This window comes from Homarus americanus, unplaced genomic scaffold (genome assembly GCF_018991925.1).
Source record: "Homarus americanus isolate GMGI-L3 unplaced genomic scaffold, GMGI_Hamer_2.0 scaffold20465, whole genome shotgun sequence".
In the NCBI taxonomy this organism is placed as follows: Eukaryota; Metazoa; Arthropoda; class Malacostraca; order Decapoda; family Nephropidae; genus Homarus; species Homarus americanus.
This window is the reverse complement of record NW_024756914.1, coordinates 9,231,795-9,251,126: the sequence shown is the minus strand read 5'-3', so window position 1 is coordinate 9,251,126 and position 19,332 is coordinate 9,231,795. Positions and strand designations below refer to the sequence as shown.

Here is a 19,332-nt window from a genome sequence, read left to right as displayed (position 1 = left end):
CTGATGTGCTTCGTTCGGTACGTATTGCTCCCTCAGTGGTGACTACACCCTCTCGTGGTGACTACACCTCTCGTGGTGACTACACCCTCTCGTGGTGACTACACCTCAGTGGTGACTACCACACCCTCGTGGTGACTACACCTCAGTGGTGACTACACACCCTCTCGTGGTGACTACACCCCTCTCGTGGTGACTACACCCTCAGTGGTGACTACACCTCAGTGGTGACTACACCCTCTGTGGTGACTACACCCTCTGTGGTGACTACACCCACCTCTCGTGGTGACTACACCCTCTCGTGGTGACTACACCTCTGTGGTGACTACACCCTCTGTGGTGACTACACCCCTCACGTGGTGACTACATCCAGAACATGGTAGTTATTCTCTGGGCTGATAAAGACAGTATAAGGTGTTGTGCTTCTGAGTATAATGTGTAGTGTTAAAAGTGTGTAGTGTTAAAGGTGTAGTGTTAAGGTGTAGTGTTAAAGGTGTAGTCTTAAGGTGTAGTGTTAAAGGTGTAGTGTTAAAGGTGTAGTGTTAAAGTGCATTGTTAAAAAGGTGTAGTGTTAAAGGTGTAGTGTTAAAGGGTGTAATGTTCCAAGGTGTAGTGTTAAAGGTGTAATGTTAAAGGTGTAGTGTTAAAGGTGTAGTGTTAAGGGTGTAATGTTCCAAGGTGTAGTGTTAAAGGTGTAATGTTAAAGGTGTAAGTGTTAAAGGTGTAGTGTTTCAAGGTGTTGTGTTAAAGGTGTAGTGTTAAAGGTGTAGTGTTAAAAGGTGTAGTATTAAAGGTGTAGTGTTAAAGGTGTAGTGTTAAAAGGTGTAGTGTTTCAGGTGTTGTGTTAAAGGTGTAGTGTTAAAAGGTGTAGTGTTAAGGTGTAGTATTCCCAAGTTGTAGTATTCCATGGTGAAGTGTTAAAGGTGTAGTGTTAAAAGGTGTAGTGTTAAAGGTGTAGTATTCCAAGTTGTAGTATTCCATGGTGTAGTGTTAAAGGTGTAGTGTTCCAAAGTGTAGTGTTCCAAAGTGTAGTGTTAAAGGTGTAGTGTTAAAGGTGTAGTGTTCCAAGGTGTAGTGTTCCAAGTGTAGTGTTCCCAAAGTGTAGTATTTTTGGTGTAGTGTTCCAGGTGTAGTGTTAAAGGTGTAGTGTTAAAGGTGTAGTGTTCCAAAGTATAGTGTTCCAAAGTGAAGTATTTTTGGTGTAGTGTTCCAAGGTGTAGTATTTTTGGTGTAGTGTTCCAAGGTGTAGTGTTCCAAGGTGTAGTGTTCCAAGGCGTAGTGTTCCAAGGTGTAGTATTTCATGGTGTAATGTTCCTTGTAGTGTTCCAAGGTGTAGTGTTCCAAGGTGTAGTATTTCATGGTGTAGTGTTCCAAGGTGTAGTATTTCATGGTGTAGTGTTCCAAGGTGTAGTATTTCATGGTGTAGTGTTCCCAAGGTGTAGTGTTCCAAGGTGTAGTGTTCCAAGGTGTAGTGTTCAGGTGTAGTGTTCCAAGGTGTAGTGTTCCAAGGTGTAGTGTTCCCAAGGTGTAGTGTTCCAGGTGTAGTATTTCATGGTGTAGTGTTCCAAGGTGTAGTATTTCATGGTGTAGTGTTCCAAGGTGTAGTGTTCCAAGGTGTAGTGTTCCAAGGTGTAGTGTTCCAAGGTGTAGTGTTCCAAGGTGTAGTATTTCATGGTGTAGTGTTCCAAATTGTAGTGTTCCAAATTGTAGTGTTCCAATGTGTAGTGTTCCAAGGTGAAGTGTTCCTAAGTATAATATGTAGTGTTGCCCCCACGTTGCCTGGTGTAGTGTTGCTAAAGTGTTTCCCGCGGTTATCACCTTCTCTTATAGTATCGTTCACACTTGCTGGTGAGGTGTTATTTCTCTGACTCCCGCCGGTCTTTAGTATGACTGTGTTGTATTGTGATGTTAGGGGATGAGTTATCAGTGAGGGAGAGTGAGGGAGAGTGTACACGGTGAGAGTGTACACGGTGAGGGAGATACTGTACAGTGAGAGAGTTGAGGTGAAGGAAGGAAGAAACTGTGGTCAGCAGTGCGGCAGATCAGCTGGATGACGACAAGCCGTTGGTCCGCTCACGTACACACACACACACACACGTACACACACACACACACACACACACACACACACACACACACACATGCCACGCTCCTTCAACCATCTTCCAGGCAGCCGCTGACTCCACACTCCCGCACCAGTTCTGCCTGGAAGCCTGACAGCACGTACATATATAGTGTTGCTCGCCACGCTGCCATCTGAGGACTTGTGTTTGTGTGTTTATCGCGTGGGAACACCCCTCACCTGTCTCCACCCCAGCACACAGGTAAAGTGTACCACGCAACCCATACCTTTGTCACCAGTAGTACCTCTGCAGTGTGTGTGTGTGTGTGGAGTGTGTGTGTGGACGTGTATGGAGTGTGTGTGTGTGTGTGGACGTGTATGGGTGTGTGTGTGTGTGTGGACGTGTATGGAGAGTGTGGACGTGTATGGAGAGTGTGGACGTGTGTGAAGAGTGTGGCTTCACTTACCGTATAATGTTGATTATCTTCTTAAGTAAAGATTAACACGGGTAATCACTAGTCACACATCCGCCTGCATACTCCAGCGCCTCTCTCTACCACATCAATATAGATATGGGCATGAAATATAGGTATAGTCATGAAGTGCAAGTACAGGTATAGTTATAAAGTACAGGTATACAGTACAGATATAGTTGTAAAGTGCAGGTATAAAGTACAGATATAGTTATAAAGTACAGGTATAAAGTACAGATATAGTCATAAAGCACAGGTATAAAGTACAGATATAGTCATAAAGTACAGGTATAAAGTACAGGTATATAGTACAGGTATAGACATAAAGTACAGGTATAAAGTAACAATATATAGTTATAAAGTACAGGTATAAAGTACAGATATAGTCATAAAGTACAGGTATAAAGTACAGATATATAGTACAGGTATGAACATAAAGTACAGGTATAAAGTACATATATAGTTATAAAGTACAGGTATAAAGTACAGATATAGTCATAAAGTACAGGTATAAAGTACAGATATATAGTACAGGTATAGACATAAAGTACAGGTATAAAGTACATATATAGTTATAAAGTACTGAATATAGCCATAAAGTACAGGTATAAAGTACAGGTATATAGTACAGGTATAGACATAAAGTACAGGTATAAAGTACATATATAGTTATAAAGTACAGGTATAAAGTACAGATATAGTCATAAAGTACAGGTACAGGTATAGACATAAAGTACAGGTATAAAGTACAGATATAGTCATAAAGTACAGGTACAGGTATAGACATAAAGTACAGGTATAGTCATAAAGTACAGGTACAGGTATAGACATAAAGTACAGGTATAAAGTACAGGTATAGACATAAAGTACAGGTATAAGGTACAGGTATAAAGTACAGGTATAAAGTACAGGTATAGACATAAAGTACAGGTATAAAGTACAGGTTATAAAGTACAGGTATAAAAGTACAGGTATAGACAAAGTACAGGTATATAAAGTATGCAGGTATAGACATAAAGTACAGGTATAAAGTACAGGTATAAAGTACAGGTATAGACATAAAGTACAGGTATAAAGGTACAGGTATAGTCATCTCAACATTATACGACTAACTTGGTAACCTACATGTCAACACCAACCATCACCTGCCTTAAGACTTTTAACCTAATAACTCAGGCGTAGTAATGTTATCCCTCTGGTATGTTGTTCCTGCCAACCTCTGCTCTCTGGGCATTTGCCTCTTGAGATAAAACAATGTTGCTTTTACTCCTTAAACATAAAATTGGTGACAAATATAAGGTTTAGGATGCAATATTTCCGTGTTCAGTTCCTGTTTAATAGTACCATGAATTCTGTAAAAATATTTCCATATTAAACTTCCTATTACAACACCACTGTTTACTGGCTTCTGAGGAAATAATTTGTGTTAACACCTGAGTGAACTTTATGTGTGTGTGTTCTCAGTTAAGTTTCCGTTGTCTCATTCCAACACAGGATGTTGTAATAGCTACTGTACCTGTCCTCCGTGTTACCCCTCAGCCACACACTCGTTAGATACATAAATAGAGATGTTATAAGGGAGGTCAGGTCACCACGGGGAGGGCGTCCATTACCAGATGAAGGTCATTTAGTCGTGTAAAAGGTCAAGGGTATTCTTAGTGTGTGTGTGTGTGTGTGATAATATAACACAGGGAAGCCACACCGAGATACCACTATATTCATGCACCAGTTTAGGTGTGAGTCACCGCCAGGTTAGGTTAGGCTCGGTTAGAGGTTATGATTCTTGGAGGTAAGTTAGGCAAGTTACTTTAGGTTTACGTTTCGAGATAGGTTAGGTTATTTTAGGTTTGGTTAAGTTAGATTTGGTTAGGCTAAATTATGATTGCTGCGATAAGTTAGGTTGTTACTGTGTTGACTGGCTAACACTTAACATCATTTAGCTCCGACTGAGTTACCGTCACTCATCTCACAGTGAGTTACCGATCCTGTTACTACACACCCTCATGTTATATTCACCTGCTGTGTCATCTCTATCACTCTACAAAGTGTGTGTGTGTGTGTGTGTGTGTGTGTGTGTGTGTGTGTGTGTGTGTGTGTGTGTGTGTGTGTGTGTGTGTGTGTGTGTGTGTGTGTTTTGTTACGTTCCTCTGCCCATGTCCTTCACCATATAGCCGCTCGTCCAGGGGCCTCTCTCTCTCTCTCTCTCTCTCTCTCTCTGACCACCAGGGAAGCTTGATAGATAGATAATGTGATTGGTAGACAGGAGTTGTGTAATTAACCACTTTTTGATGTGACAAAGGAGTGGGCGTGTAGGGGTTACGTGGGCGTTTAGGGGTCATGTGAGCGTGGTTGTAATGTCATGGAGTGGGCGTGACGTATATGAACAGAACTCTTCCCGCTTTACGTCACTGAGCGCGCGCACCATTGTTGTGGGTGAGTAGGTGGGTGCCGTGGTTCCTGCCTACCTCCCTGTTCTGCTTGTTACACCCACCCACCCTCACGTCTATTGTGATCAACACCCACTACCTTACACAGCATCTCCTTCTGCCATAACTGCTCGGTCCTCCCCCACCTGGGTCAAGCGACATTGGTTGATAGGTTACTGACTTAGGTTACAGTAGGTTAGATAAGACTAATGGCGTAGATTAATGTAAGCTAGTTTAATGACGTAGATTATTGTATGGTAGGTTAATGACGAGTTTGGATCGGTTACGGACTGGTGAATCAGATCAAGTCCTTTTGATTAAGTTAAGTTCGGTAGAATGTTTAGGTTAGGTTAAGTTAGTTAGTTTAATTGGTTAAGTTGTTAATAATACACAGGGCTTCGTACCTTGGTTTATTGCTTCACCTCAGTATTAGGGACCTGTGTTGACCTGTGCTGACCTGCGCTGACCTGTGTTGACCTGTGTTGACCTGTGTAGACGATTGGGTGCTGGTCGTAGACAAAATGAACCCACCAACCTAACTTAATGGTGTTAAATTATTTTGGGAAAAATTTGGTCAAGTTTGGTTGATGTGTGTGTGTGTGTGTGTGTGTGTGTGTGTGTGTGTGTGTGTGTGTGTGTGTGTGTGTGTAAGTAAATAAGACGTTCATGGTGTATCTTTAGACAATAATTCCGATGTACCAGAATAATAATATATCCTCCCTAACACCTGGATTCTTGTACCTCTATTTACACACTACAAACAACTTCTTGCCCCCATCACCTGACTTTTCTTATATATAGATATAATGAATTACCCAGACGTATGTGGACAATATACGGTGGGCAGGGTGTGTGTGTGTGTGACCAATACTTAATGATGTTTTCAGTACTTATAAGTGACCAGGAACACTTCCCCTGTGACCGTGAGAACGTCGTGAGTGTTTCTTCAGTATACTGTCGCCACGGGGTTCTTGGTATTGTCGGATGTAACCATAACATATACGTGTGTCTGTGTAACCTTCCCGACCTTGAGATCTTATGATGAAATATTCCCTCTGTTGTCATAACTGAGGCAGCCACGTTGTCTTCTGCGGGCCACACTACAGTACAGTTAAGAGCACCACACTACCACAGTACAGTTAAGAGCACCACACTACCACAGTACAGTTAAGAGCACCACTACCACAGTACAGTTAAGAGCACCACACTACCACAGTACAGTTAAGAGCACCACACTACCATAGTACAGTTAAAAGCACCACTCTACCACACTACAGTTAAGAGTACCACACTACAGATAAGACCACTACACAAATCTTGATATTATAGTTGTTTAAGTCAGAATAGTTGTCCCCCGCGACACACACACACGGGCGCCTTGTGTTAGACCAGCAGTGGATCACATTACCAAAGGTTCATTTCACATTTTCTCTCCTCCAATAACTGAACATAAATAAAAGTTACCGTCTTCGGGAAGTTTCGACGCCATTATAGTACTGGTGGGGATATCTTGATAGTGAGGCCGTCAGACATACGAACCTTTGTATAATGTTGGTCCTCAGTACACGGCCACCTAACTAATCCCTACTTCTCTCTCCCCTCCCTCTCCTGCCGCAGGTTCTCGTGTGGTTCACTCCTCTTCCAGCGCCACCGTCGATCAGTCGTCAGGGACGACCTTCCACGTCACCAAAAGCGGAGCAGAGCATATCACTGAGGACGACGACACCATGAAGGAGGGACGCAGCTTCCTAGACGACCGTACTAAAGTGACGGGCATCACCGACGTCCTCTCACGCATGGGCGCCACCGAGGCTGGTAAGTCCTGTCTCTCACCCCACCTAACGTGTTGCTTGGCCCATACCTGTGTCACCCTAGTGTAGCCTACACCTGTGTCAAACCTAGTGTAGCCCACACCTGCGTCACCCTAGTGTAGCCCACACCTGCATCACCCTAGTGTAACCCACACCTGTGTCACTGTAGTGTAGCCCACACCTGCGTCACCCTAGTGTAGCCCATACCTGTGTCACCCTAGTGTAGCCCACACCCTGCCAACCTAGTGTAGCCCATACCTGAGTCACCCTAGTGTAGCCCACACCTGTGTCACCCTACTGTAGCCCACACCTGCCCTAGTGTAGCCCACACCTGCGTCACCCTAGTAGCCCACACCTGTGTCACCCTAGTGTAGCCCACACCTGCATCACCCTAGTGTAGCCCACACCCGTACCCCAGTGTAGCCCATACCCACGTCACCCTAGTGTAGCCCACACCTGCGTCACCCTAGTGTAGCCCATACCTGAGTCACCCTAGTGTAGCCCACCTGTGTCACCCTACTGTAGCCCACACCTGTCACCCTAGTGTAGCCCACACCTGCGTCACCCTATAGCCCACACCTGCGTCACCCTAGTGTAGCCCATACCTGAGTCACCCTAGTGTATCCCACACCTGTGTCACCCCACTGTAGCCCACACCTGTCACCCTAGTGTAGCCCACACCTGCGTCACCCTAGTGTAGCCCACACCTGTGTCACCCTAGTGTAGCCCACACCTGAGCCCTAGTGTAGCCCACACGCGTGTCACCCTAGTGTAGCCCACACAATGTCTCTCTACTGTAGCCCACACCTGCGTCACCCTAGTGTAGCCCACACCTGTGTCATCCTAGTGTAGCCCACACCTGCGTCACCCTAGTGTCCACACCTGTGTCACCCTAGTGTAGCCCACACCTGCATCACCCTAGTGTAGCCCACATGTATCACCCTAGTGTAGCCCACACCTGCGTCACCCTGTGTAGCCCACATGTATCACCCTAGTGTAGCCCACACATGTATCACCCTTGTGTAGCCCACACTTGCGTCACCCTAGTGTAGCCCACACATGTATCACCCTAGTGTAGCCCACACCTGCGTCACCTACTGTAGCCCACACCTGTGTCACCCTAGTGTAACCCACACCTGCATCACCCTAGTGTAGCCCACATGTATTACCCTAGTGTAGCCCACACCTGCGTCACCCTAGTGTAGCCACACATGTATTACCTAGTGTAGCCCACACCTGCGTCACCCTAGTGTAGCCAACACATGTATCACCCTAGTGTAGCCCACACATGTATTACCCTAGTGTAGCCCACACATGTATCACCCTAGTGTAGCCCACACCTGCGTCAAACCTAGTGTAGCCCACACATGTATCACCCTAGTGTAGCCCACACCTGCGTCAACCCTAGTAGCCCACACCTGCGTCACCCTAGTGTAGCCCACACCTGCGTCACCCTAGCGTAGCCCACACTTGCGTCACCCTAGTAGCCCACACCTGCGTCACCCTAGTGTAGCCCACACATGTATCACCCTAGTGTAGCCCACACCTGTGTCACCCTAGTGTAGCCCACACATGTATCACCCTAGTGTAGCCCACACCTGCGTCACCCTAGTGTAGCCCACACCTGCGTCACCCTAGTGTAGCCCACACCTGCGTCACCCTAGTGTAGCCCACACATGTCACCCTAGTGTAGCCCACACCTGCGAAACCCTAGTGTAGCCCACACCTGCGTCACCTAGTGTAGCCCACACCTGCGTCACCCTAGTGTAGCCCACACCTGCGTCACCCTAGTGTAGCCCACACCTGCGTCACCCAAGTGTAGCCACACATGTGACATCCTAGTGTAGCCCACACCTGCGTCACCCAAGTGTAGCCCACACATGTATTACCCTAGTGTAGCCCACACCTGCGTCACCCTAGTGTAGCCCACATGTGATTACCCTAGTGTAGCCCACACCTGCGTCACCCTAGTGTAGCCCACACATGTATTACCCCTAGTGTAGCCCACACCTGCGTCACCCTAGTGTAGCCCACACATGTAGTCACCCTAGTGTAGCCCACACCTGCCACCCTAGTGTAGCCCACACATGTATTACCCTGTGTAGCCCACACCTGCGTCACCCTAGTGTAGCCCACACATGTAGCCACCTAGTGTAGCCCACACCTGCGTCACCCTAGTGTAGCCCACATGTGTTACCCGGAGCCCACACCTGCGTCACCCTGTGTAGCCCACAATGTATTACCCTAGTGTAGCCCACACCTGCGTCACCCTAGTGAGCCCACACATGTATTACCCTAGTGTGCCCACACCTGCGTCACCCTAGTGTAGCCCACACATGAGTCACCCTAGTGTAGCCCACACCTGCGTCACCCTAGTGTAGCCCACACATGTATTACCCTAGTGTAGCCCACACCTGCGTCACCCTAGTGTAGCCCACACATGTATTACCCTAGTGTAGCCCACACCTGCGTCACCCTAGTGTAGCCCACATGTATTACCCTAGTGTAGCCCACACCTGCGTCACCCAAGTGTAGCCCACATGTATTACCCTAGTGTAGCCCACACCTGCGTCAACCTCAGTGTAGCCCACACATGTATTACCCTAGTGTAGCCCACACCTGCGTCACCCTAGTGTAGCCCACACATGTATTACCCTAGTAGCCCACACCTGCGTCACCCTAGTGTAGCCCACACATGTATTACCCTAGTGTAGCCCACACCTGCGTCACCTAGTGTAGCCCACATGTATTACCCTAGTGTAGCCCACACATGTATTACCCTAGTGTAGCCCACACCTGCGTCACCCTAGTGTAGCCCACACATGTAGTTACCCTAGTGTAGCCCACACCTGCGTCACCCTAGTGTAGCCCACACATGTATTACCTTATGTAGCCCACACCTGCGTCACCCTAGTGTAGCCCACACATGTATTACCCTAGTGTAGCCCACACCTGGCACCCTAGTGTAGCCCACATGTATTACCCGAGTGTAGCCCACACCTGTCACCCTAGTGTAGCCACACATGTATACCCTAGTGTAGCCCACACCTGCGTCACCCTAGTGTAGCCCACACATGTATTACCCTAGTGTAGCCCACACCTGTGTCATTCTAGTGTAGCCCACACATGTATTACCCTAGTGTAGCCCACACCTGTAGTCACTAGTGTAGCCCACACATGTATTACCCTAGTGTAGCCCACATGTATTACCCTAGTGTAGCCCACATATTACCCTAGTGTAGCCCACACCTGCGTCACCCTAGTGTAGCCCACACATGTATTACCCAGTGTAGCCCACACCTGCGTCACCCTAGTGTAGCCCACATGTATACCCTAGTGTAGCCCACACATGTATTACCCTAGTGTAGCCCACAATGATTACCCTAGTGTAGCCCACACCTGTCACCCTAGTGTAGCCCCCACATGTATTACCCTAGTGTAGCCCACACTACGTCACCCTAGTGTAGCCCACACCGTGTACTGTATTAGTGTAGGAGCAGAGGAGGTATCAGTCATGGTTGTATTAAAACACATTAATAAAATCACCTCCTCAATGGATCACATTTACTCCACTTGTCAGCTAGTGTCACGTCAGCCAATGTCAGGTTAGCCAGTATCACGTTAGCCAGTCTCACGTTAGCCAGTCTCACGTCAGCCAGTGTCAGGTCTATCAGTGTCACGTTATCGAGTGTCGCGTTAGCCAGTGTCACGTCAGCCAGTGTCACGTCAACCAGTGTCACGTCAACTAGTGTCACGCCAGTACTACATTTCACACTAGAAAAGTGGTTAAGGAATTCAGTGATTTGGTGGTTCAGGGTCTGATGGTTCCGGATTCGGTGGTCTGGTGGTTCAGGGGTTCGATGGTTCCGGATTCGATGGTTCCGGGGTTCGGTGGTTCGATGGTTCAGAGGTTCGATGGTTCAGGGGTCTAATGGTTCGGGGGTTTACACTTGCATATATATACAAGTAGCTCAGGCGAGTCACTCAGTGGGTCGACCAGAAGGTTTACACATTCCAATATCAACATTGCTCAATTTCTCCAGTATGTTGTAAGTTTTTGTGGTCGTAGTGGTGATAGTAGCAGTCGTGGTGTGGCTTTGTGAGCATTACTGTCTTGTTCTGTATGTGTGTGTGTGTGTGTGTGCGCGTGTGCGCGTGTGCGCGCTGGATCAAGCGGCCCAGAACTATCATGATTGACTGTGTGTGACATTATAGTGTTAAGTATCACGGTCGTGTGTGTCGCAACTACCACTACTACTGTAACCACCACTTTTTTTTTATATCCCATGGCCTCCAGCCTCCCCCAATAGCCACACCTTTGCCGCCATTTTATTACCTTAAAATTAAATATCCTAATACATAAGTAGCTACCCTGACTGTGTTGAGTTAGTTGAGCCAAAGATCTATGCCGCATTCAGTGACTGCAACTGTTGTCGGCTTTGGGGCCGATGCTCTCGTTCCCCTGAGGCAGAGCAAAGCAGACCTAAGGAGAGAGAAGGACAGTCGACATCTCATCCAGGCTGTAACATAACTTCTGGGCTGCCCTTATCTTGTTCTCGTTCCTCCTGTGTGCAGCATCGAGAGCTAAGTTACAGTGACATGCGGCCATTGGATAAAAAATCCTGATGGCGAAGAAGGCTCGCTGTCCCCTCGTCCAGAATCCTCGAGCACTGACGTCAACACGGGCTTCGTTGGATGTGTTTGGAGTCCTATGTTGGAAATACTCACTGTCCAATGGAAGGAGGGTCGGTTCTACCCTGACATCACGACTGATTTCCCTCAGCATATTTGCTGTGAGATCCCTTACTTCGTCATGCCTCAATGCATATGAAGCCCCCTTTCTTGCATACCATGGCGTGATCGACGTCATAGAAGAGATTACACAGGCAGTGGGAGGGCAAACCTTCTACTGGCCTACCGTGCACTTGAGAGCAATGGCATCTGTAAATTCTGTTTGTTGAGATTGAAACCATTTGTCCTTATCGGTAACGTAGTTAACCAGTTCGAGGTGCCCACCTCCTGCGCTATAGCTACTTTTTTTCAAATTTTCGAACCTGCAGCAATCGTTGCTGCAACTTTTCATTTTGGCAGTGCTGTCGATCTGTCGTAATGGACCTACGAATCTTATTTACTTCGCTGGTATCCACTTCCCTGTTGCATTCTGGGCTATTATGTGTCCGTGAGGGCTGCCGTGAGGTTAAGTGAATTTTGATGTTCAGTAGGCAATCTCCTGATTAGTTAGTCCCATCCCTCCCAGTCTTGGTGGAAGTGCAAGAAGTGCTCTTTCTGCTGGGGTTAAGTCAGGGTGTTTCACTAGTTTGGGAATGAACTTGACACTGATAGCTTCTTCCAGAGGGTGGAGGAGGGGTCCGATCTCAGGGATGGTAATCAGGTAGTTCCGCATGTGGCTCTGTTAGCAATCTCAGACAGAGCTTGGATTTCACTAACCCACTCATTCACCTTTCCGCCACGTACTCTGTCTTGAAGTCCGCAGTGCCAATTACTGCGCCTAGATGTCTTTGGCCGTCCTGTTATTTTGACCTCACTTCCGCCAAAACCTCCAATGCCCGTTCATAATGTCCTGGCTTCAACGATGAGGAAGGACTTGCTGGCTTGGGTGGTACCCTATTTGTGGACCTCGCGATGTTACCAAGTCCCACCACTTTTGATGCACTCCACTTTTCCTGCTCCTGTAAGGTCATCAGCATATGCCACTTGTTTGACCCCAGTTGTTTCAAATTTATTTCTTGTTGGAGCACTGATAGGCCAATTGCATACATTGCCATTGCAACGGGGTCCCCTGTGTTGTTCCCTCGGTCGACTGTAGGATGGTATCCCCTGTAGAGCCTTGTTGTTTACAAATGTAGAGGTCTGAAGGATTCCTATACAAATTTTCAACATACATCTCAAAGCGTGGACACTTGATCTTGATGTTGTGGCCTCCAGCCTCCCCAATAGCATTACTACTACCACTGGCAGTGGTAGTGGTAGTAGTAGTAGTGGTGGTAGTGGTAGTAGTAGTAGTGGTGGTGGAGGAGGAGGAGGAGGAGGAGTTGCCTCAGGTATGAGAGATCATAGACTTTTCCGGACGACGCAGAGGGAAGGAGGGAGTGCATCAGGTAGACATGCAGGATGGTATGTAAACAGAGAGTCAGACAGACAAACAAACAGTAAGAATCAATGTTTACTTCCTCTTAGCCTTTTTACATACAGGATTCAACCCCTCCCCTCTCCCACTCCACACACATAGGACGATAACATATTTTAGATAATAGCAACATTATGGTCGTTCTTGCCAGAGAGAGAGAGAGAGAGAGAGAGAGAGAGAGAGAGAGAGAGGTAAGGTGGTAATAAGTTGGACAGACTCAGTTTAGCTGGGAGTCAGGACTCGGGAGGGACAGCGCTGGGCTTGTTTGTGTATGGTGCAACATAAGCAAACGTGTGTGTGTGGTCCTGTTACTTGATGTAGCTCTATATCGACCTTCATTAAATCTAAAGTGTTAGGTTTAACTTACAGTAAGTGTTAAAGAAAATTAGTATCTTGGTGTTGGTAAGGGAGTGTAAGTGATGTACCGGGGGGTGTAAGTGATGTAACGGGGTGTAAGTGATGTACCGGGGTGTAAGTGATGTAACGTGGGGTGAGTGATGTAACTGGGGTGTAAGTGATGTACCGGGGGTGAGTGATGTAACGTGGGGTGTAAGTGATGTAACGTGGGGTGTAAGTGATGTAACGGGGTGTAAGTGATGTACCGGGGTGTAAGATGTAACGGGGTGTAAGTGATGTAACGTGGGGTGTAAGTGATGTAACGGGTGTAAGTGATGTACCGGGGTGTAAGTGATGTAACGGGGGTAAGTGATGTAACGTGGGGTGTAAGTGATACCGGGGGTGTAAGTGATGTAACGGGTGGGTGATGTACCGGGGTGTAAGGATGTACCGGGGGGTGGGTGATGTACCGGGGGTGTATGATGTAACGTGGGTGATGTACCGGGGGTGGCGATGTACTGGGGTGTAAGTGATGTACCGGGGTGTAAGTGATGTAACGGGGTAAGTGATGTAACGGGGTGGTGATGTACTGGGGTGGGTGATGTACGGGGTAAGTGATGTACCGGGGGGTGAGTGATGTAACGTGGGTGTAAGTGATGCATAAGTGATGCAACGGGGTGTAAGTGATGTACCGGGGTGGGTGATGTAACGTGGGGTGAGTGATGTAACGGGGTGGGTGATACCGGGGGTAAGTGATACCGGGGTGTAAGTGATGTACCGGGTGTAAGTGATGTACCGGGGTGTAAGTGATGTACCGGGGTGTAAGTGATGTAACGTGGGTGTAAGTGATGTACCGGGGTAAGTGATGTAACGGGTGGGTGATACGGTAAGTGATGTACCGGGGTGTGTGATGTAACGGGTGTAAGTGATGTACCGGGGGTGTGGGTGATGTAACGTGGTGTAAGTGATGTAACGGGGTGAGTGATGTACCGGGGTGTAAGTGATGTACCGGGGTGTAAGATGTACCGGGGGTGTAAGGATGTAACGGGGTGTAAGTGATGTACTGGGGTGTAAGTGATGTAACGTGGGGTGGGTGATGTAACGGGGTGGGTGATGTACGGGGTGTAAGTGATGTACCGGGGGTGGGTGATAACGTGGGGTGAGTGATGTACCGGGGGTGTAAGTGATGTACCGGGGTGTAAGTGATGTACCGGGGGTGAGTGATGTACCGGGGGTGGGGATACCGGGGGTGGGGATAACGGGGTGGGTGATGTACCGGGGTGGGTGATGTAACGTGGGTGTAAGTGATGTACCGGGGGTAGGTGATGTACGGGGTGTAAGTGATGTACCGGGGGGGGGATGAACGGGGGTGATGTACGGTGGGTGGTAACGGGGTGTGGGTGATGTACCGGGGGTGTAAGTGATGTACCGGGGGTGTAAGTGATGTACCGGGGGGTGTGGGTGATGTACCGGGGGTGTAAGTGATGTAACGTGGGTGTAAGTGATGTAACGTGGGTGGGTGATGTAACGGGGTAAGTGATGTACCGGGGTGGGTGATAACGGGGTGTAAGTGATGTACCGGGGTGTAAGTGATGTAACGTGGGTAAGTGATGTACCGGGGGAGTGTGATGTAACGGGGTGTAGGTAGTGTAGTAACGTGGGGTGTAGTGTGGAGGTTGTGACGGTATGGGTGTGGGAGGAGAGGAGGTGAAGTTTGTGTTTGTGTTAGACAAACAAGCGAGGCCCAGCTGGTGGTGGCAGCTGGCCCATTGTACAGCAAACTACCTATCACCACCTGCCACCGGTTAACTCCACATACCACCACCACTTACTACCATCACACCACCACCACTTGCTACCATCACTTACCACTTATCACCACCTGCACCTGTCACCACCACCTACCACCACCAGTCCCCCACCAGCTGAGCATCTCCCTCTTTCTTCCCCCTCCCTCCCATACCTACACTTACCCCCCTCCCTCCCCGTCCTCTCGGAATCGTACTGTTGCCCCCCACCCACCCACACCCCATCTCTCATCTCTCCTTCCCAGAGCCCCTACCCTTACACTCCCCCCATACCCCTACCATTCTCTCACCCACCCTCCCAGAAGCACACCCACCTCCTCTACACTGTTCATCCGGCCGTCGAGAACTACGGACCCTTGTTCTGCATAGGTCCTCCTCGCCTTAAACACAACCCACACAGAGGACGTTCCCCTCGTACACGCACAGGGCCTTCTTACACCCACGCAGGTCTTCCTCGAACACCAAACTTCTCGTACTGTGAATGTAAGGACTCACCTCGGCTCCACTCTGAACTCAGCCTCAAGGAACACTTAGTGATCGTGTGTGTGTGAGCCTTGAGCAACTTACTGCCGCCCGTCTGATTTCAAACTGTGAGCAACTTTCTTAGTGACGCTGCTTTGAAAATTTATACCGCGAACCACTTTCTTGTTGCGTATTTTTTAACTCTGAACCTTGCGGAGCTTATTTGTGCAATTTTCAATCATTGAATCTCGAAGAAGTTACTGCCGCACTTTAAGATCTGAACTTTCCGACGCGCCACTAAACTCAGAATTTTGAGGAACTTGGTGAAGACCTTTTGAACTAAATACAGTGTAGACGTTACATCAAGGTGTGTTAAGAGCAGGTGTATCAGTGTGTGTTAAATGTGGCAGGTGTTAAGTTTGGCAGGTGTGAGGTGTGGCTGGTGTGAGGTGTAGCAGGTGTGAAGTATGGCAGGTGTCAAGTGTGGCAGGTGTCAAGTGTGGCAGGTGTTAAGTGTGGCAAGTGTTAGTGTGGCCGATGTTAAATGTGACCGGTGTTAAGTGTGACAGGTGTTAAGTGTGACAGGTGTTAAGTGACTAGTGTTAAGTGTGGCAGGTGTTAAACGTATTGAATTCTGGTGACTGTCCTGTGTGTGTGTGTGTGTGTGTGTGTGTGTGTGTGTGTGCGTGCGTGCGTATGTGTACATAATAAGGTTATCGTATGTGTGTTAAGGATAAATGAATACAGTAAGGGGTGAGTTAGTTGCCACGACGAGAGCTGATGGTGCCTATCAGTCACTCGCTCCATCAGGTCGTCAGTCAGCTGGTACTTGCTAACGGATAAACATACAAGTACAGGTACAAGTAAAGGTCCTCGTAGTACACATACAAGTACAGTATAGGTACAGAAGTTTAAAAATCACTAGACCAGGTACAAATATTCCCAAGTGGTAAAAGTACAGAAAAAAAAATACTGTATAGTGTACATTATGATACCACACGATATTGTACACAGAGAAACTTGGTGCACGTTAGTTAGTTTCTCTTGTATAGAAAGTTAGAGACTGTGTGTGTGTGTGTGTGTGTGTGCGCATCATGGTTGTACACTAGTTAGCTCGTACAGTACACACAAGTGATCCTAATAAAACACTCTTGCGGTTGAGGTGTCAGGTAGAAGTTGCAACTGGTTCCTGCGTGTTGGAATGTGTCTAGTTGAGGTGTACAGGTACAAGGGTAGGTACAAGGACAGGTACAAGGGTAGGTACAGGTACAAATACAAGGGCAGGTACAAGGACAGGTACAAGGGTAGGTACAGGTACAAGTACAAGGGCAGGTACAAGGGCAGGCACAGTGGTCGCTACACAAATTGGGCGATTCAGTGAAATGTCGGCGTATAGGTAATGATAATAGAGATAGTGGTAATATTGGCTAGGTTAGGTTGTGGGGGGGCAGTAGTGATGGTGGTGGCGGCAACGGCGGTGCGGCCAAGCGTGACCAGAGTGTTTTCTAAGTCGCGATGGTGCGTGTCCCAGCAGGTGGTGGTGTGGTAGTGATCTGTCTGCTACACTCCCTGTCGACCACACTACCTCCTCCTGTCTGCCACCGTGCAGACTCTGGCACATGTATACACTCATATATAGTTTGGCAGAGTCTCTCAGAAATATAGACGCCATCTTTGTTTATGACTCCGATGTCTGGAGTCAACTGGTGTGGTGATCGACGTTATAAGGTCATTTGTTGGGTGCAGAGGTCAGTGTTTCTCCGTCAGTGATCGAGTCAGTCAGTGTTTCTCCGTCAGTGATCGAGTCAGTCAGTGTTTCTCCGTCAGTGATCGAGTCAGTCAGTGTTTCTCCGTCAGTGATCGAGTCAGTCAGTGTTTCTTTGTCAGTGATCGAGTCAGTCAGTGTTTCTGTCAGTGATCGAGTCAGTCAGTGTTTCTCCGTCAGTGATCGAGTCAGTCAGTGTTTCTCCGTCAGTGATCGAGTCAGTCAGTGTTTCTCCGTCAGTGATCGAGTCAGTCAGTGTTTCTCCGTCAGTGATCGAGTCAGTCAGTGTTTCTCCGTCAGTGATCGAGTCAGTCAGTCAGCATGATGTCAGTGATCGAGTCAGTCAGTGTTTCTCCGTCAGTGATCGAGTCAGTCAGTGTTTCTCCGTCAGTGATCGAGTCAGTCAGTGTTTCTCTGTCAGTGATCGAGTCAGTCAGTGATTCTCCGTCAGTGATCGAGTCAGTCAGTGTTTCTCCGTCAGTGATCGAGTCAGTCAGTGTTTCTCTGTCAGTGATCGAGTCAGTCAGTGTTTCTCTGTCAGTGATCGAGTCAGTCAGTGATTCTCCGTCAGTGATCGAGTCGGTCAGTGTTTCTCCGTCAGTGATCGAGTCAGTCAGTGTTTCTCTGTCAGTGATCGAGTGAGTCAGTGTTTCTCCGTCAGTGTTCGAGTCAGTCAGTGTTTCTCTGTCAGTGTTCGAGTCAGTCAGTGTTTTTCCATCAGTGATCGAGTCGGCCGCGTTTTCCGCCGCGATCGAGTCAGTCAGCGTTTCTCTGTCAGTGACGAGTCAGTCAGCGTCAGTGTTGTTCTGTTTCCGCGATCGAGTGTCAGTGTTCGAGTCAGTCAGTGTTTCTCTGTCAGTGTTCGAGTCAGTCAGTGTTTTTCCATCAGTGATCGAGTCGGCCAGTGATCGAGTGAGTCAGTGTTTCTCCGTCAGTGAGTCGGGTATAAAGCTGCTGACACCCAAATGTAGCGATAGCTCAATTGTTTAATTTAGTTAATAAAACAATAATAATAATAATAATAATAATAATAATAATAATAATAATAATAATAATAATTAACGGTTTATTGAAAAAGTCGGCAGCCCGAAGGCTGAAAATATACATTGGACATAAATGACTTATTACATACAAAGACATGGGGTGGGTGGGTCGTTTAACAAAATCTTTCATTACTGAAAGAAGAAAGAACATGAATTGAACATAAAAATTATTATAGTTTACAGTTGATGGCCCGGGCCTGGGGTGGTCATGGAGATACCAGGTGGTGTGGTGTTCACGTGGTGTAGTAACTCGTCCTCGGGTGTTGATATGAAGGACCTTACGTGGTCATGGTGACACCGGGTGGTGTGGGGTGGTGTCACAGTACCCCACCCTACTGGGTGGTGTTGTGTTATTTCGAAGTCAAGTGTGAAGCCGACCCACTGTTGTTCCCAGGGTGGGCTGATTAGCACCTCCTTGTCAGAAGATGGTGGTCAGTTCCCAGGGGTACTTAACTCACTGGTGGATCACGGTTATCACTGGTACTGTCTGGTGCTGAATTCACTGGCTTAAACACTGTTCATCACTGTTCAACACTGGTCCCACTTCTTCCCGAAACGAAATTGTCACTTTTGATTATGTTGATATCCCGGTGGTGAGGATGGGTCGGGGAGAGGGACGTGGGGAATGTGCCGAACATTGACCAAGGGGGGCAGCGGCTCACAGGAGCAGCGCCTGAATAGGTCTTGACCCTACGGTGTGTGTGTGTGTGTGTGTGTGTAATAATAAATAATAATTTATGGTTTATTGAAAGAACATGGCAGCCGGAAGGCTGAAAATATACAGTTACATAATTGGGGAATGGGTCTCTTGATTGACAAATGATATACAAGTAATATAAGTGATACAAATATGATATATAATAACTAGGTGGGGAGAAGGTCAAGCTACAGGGCATTTCAACATATTGACAGTGCAAAAAGTAAGATTGACTGGGAGTGAATACACTGGTTGATTACAAGTTATTGATAATTTTTACAATGGTTGGGACTGGGCTGTTCTT

The 19,332-nt window shown here is 47.6% G+C and overlaps 1 protein-coding gene across 1 annotated transcript in view; it reads left to right on the top strand.

Moving 5' to 3' along the window:
• Nucleotides 1–6,575: 6,575 nt before the first annotated feature.
• Nucleotides 6,576–19,332, top strand: part of LOC121857084 (cell surface glycoprotein 1-like) — a gene marked incomplete at its 5' end in the record, with an annotated part of 77,891 nt that continues 65,134 nt past the window's right edge. Inside the window, 1 exon segment of the mRNA XM_042352938.1 lies at nt 6,576–6,773. Coding sequence (XP_042208872.1) covers nt 6,576–6,773 — 198 coding nt within the window.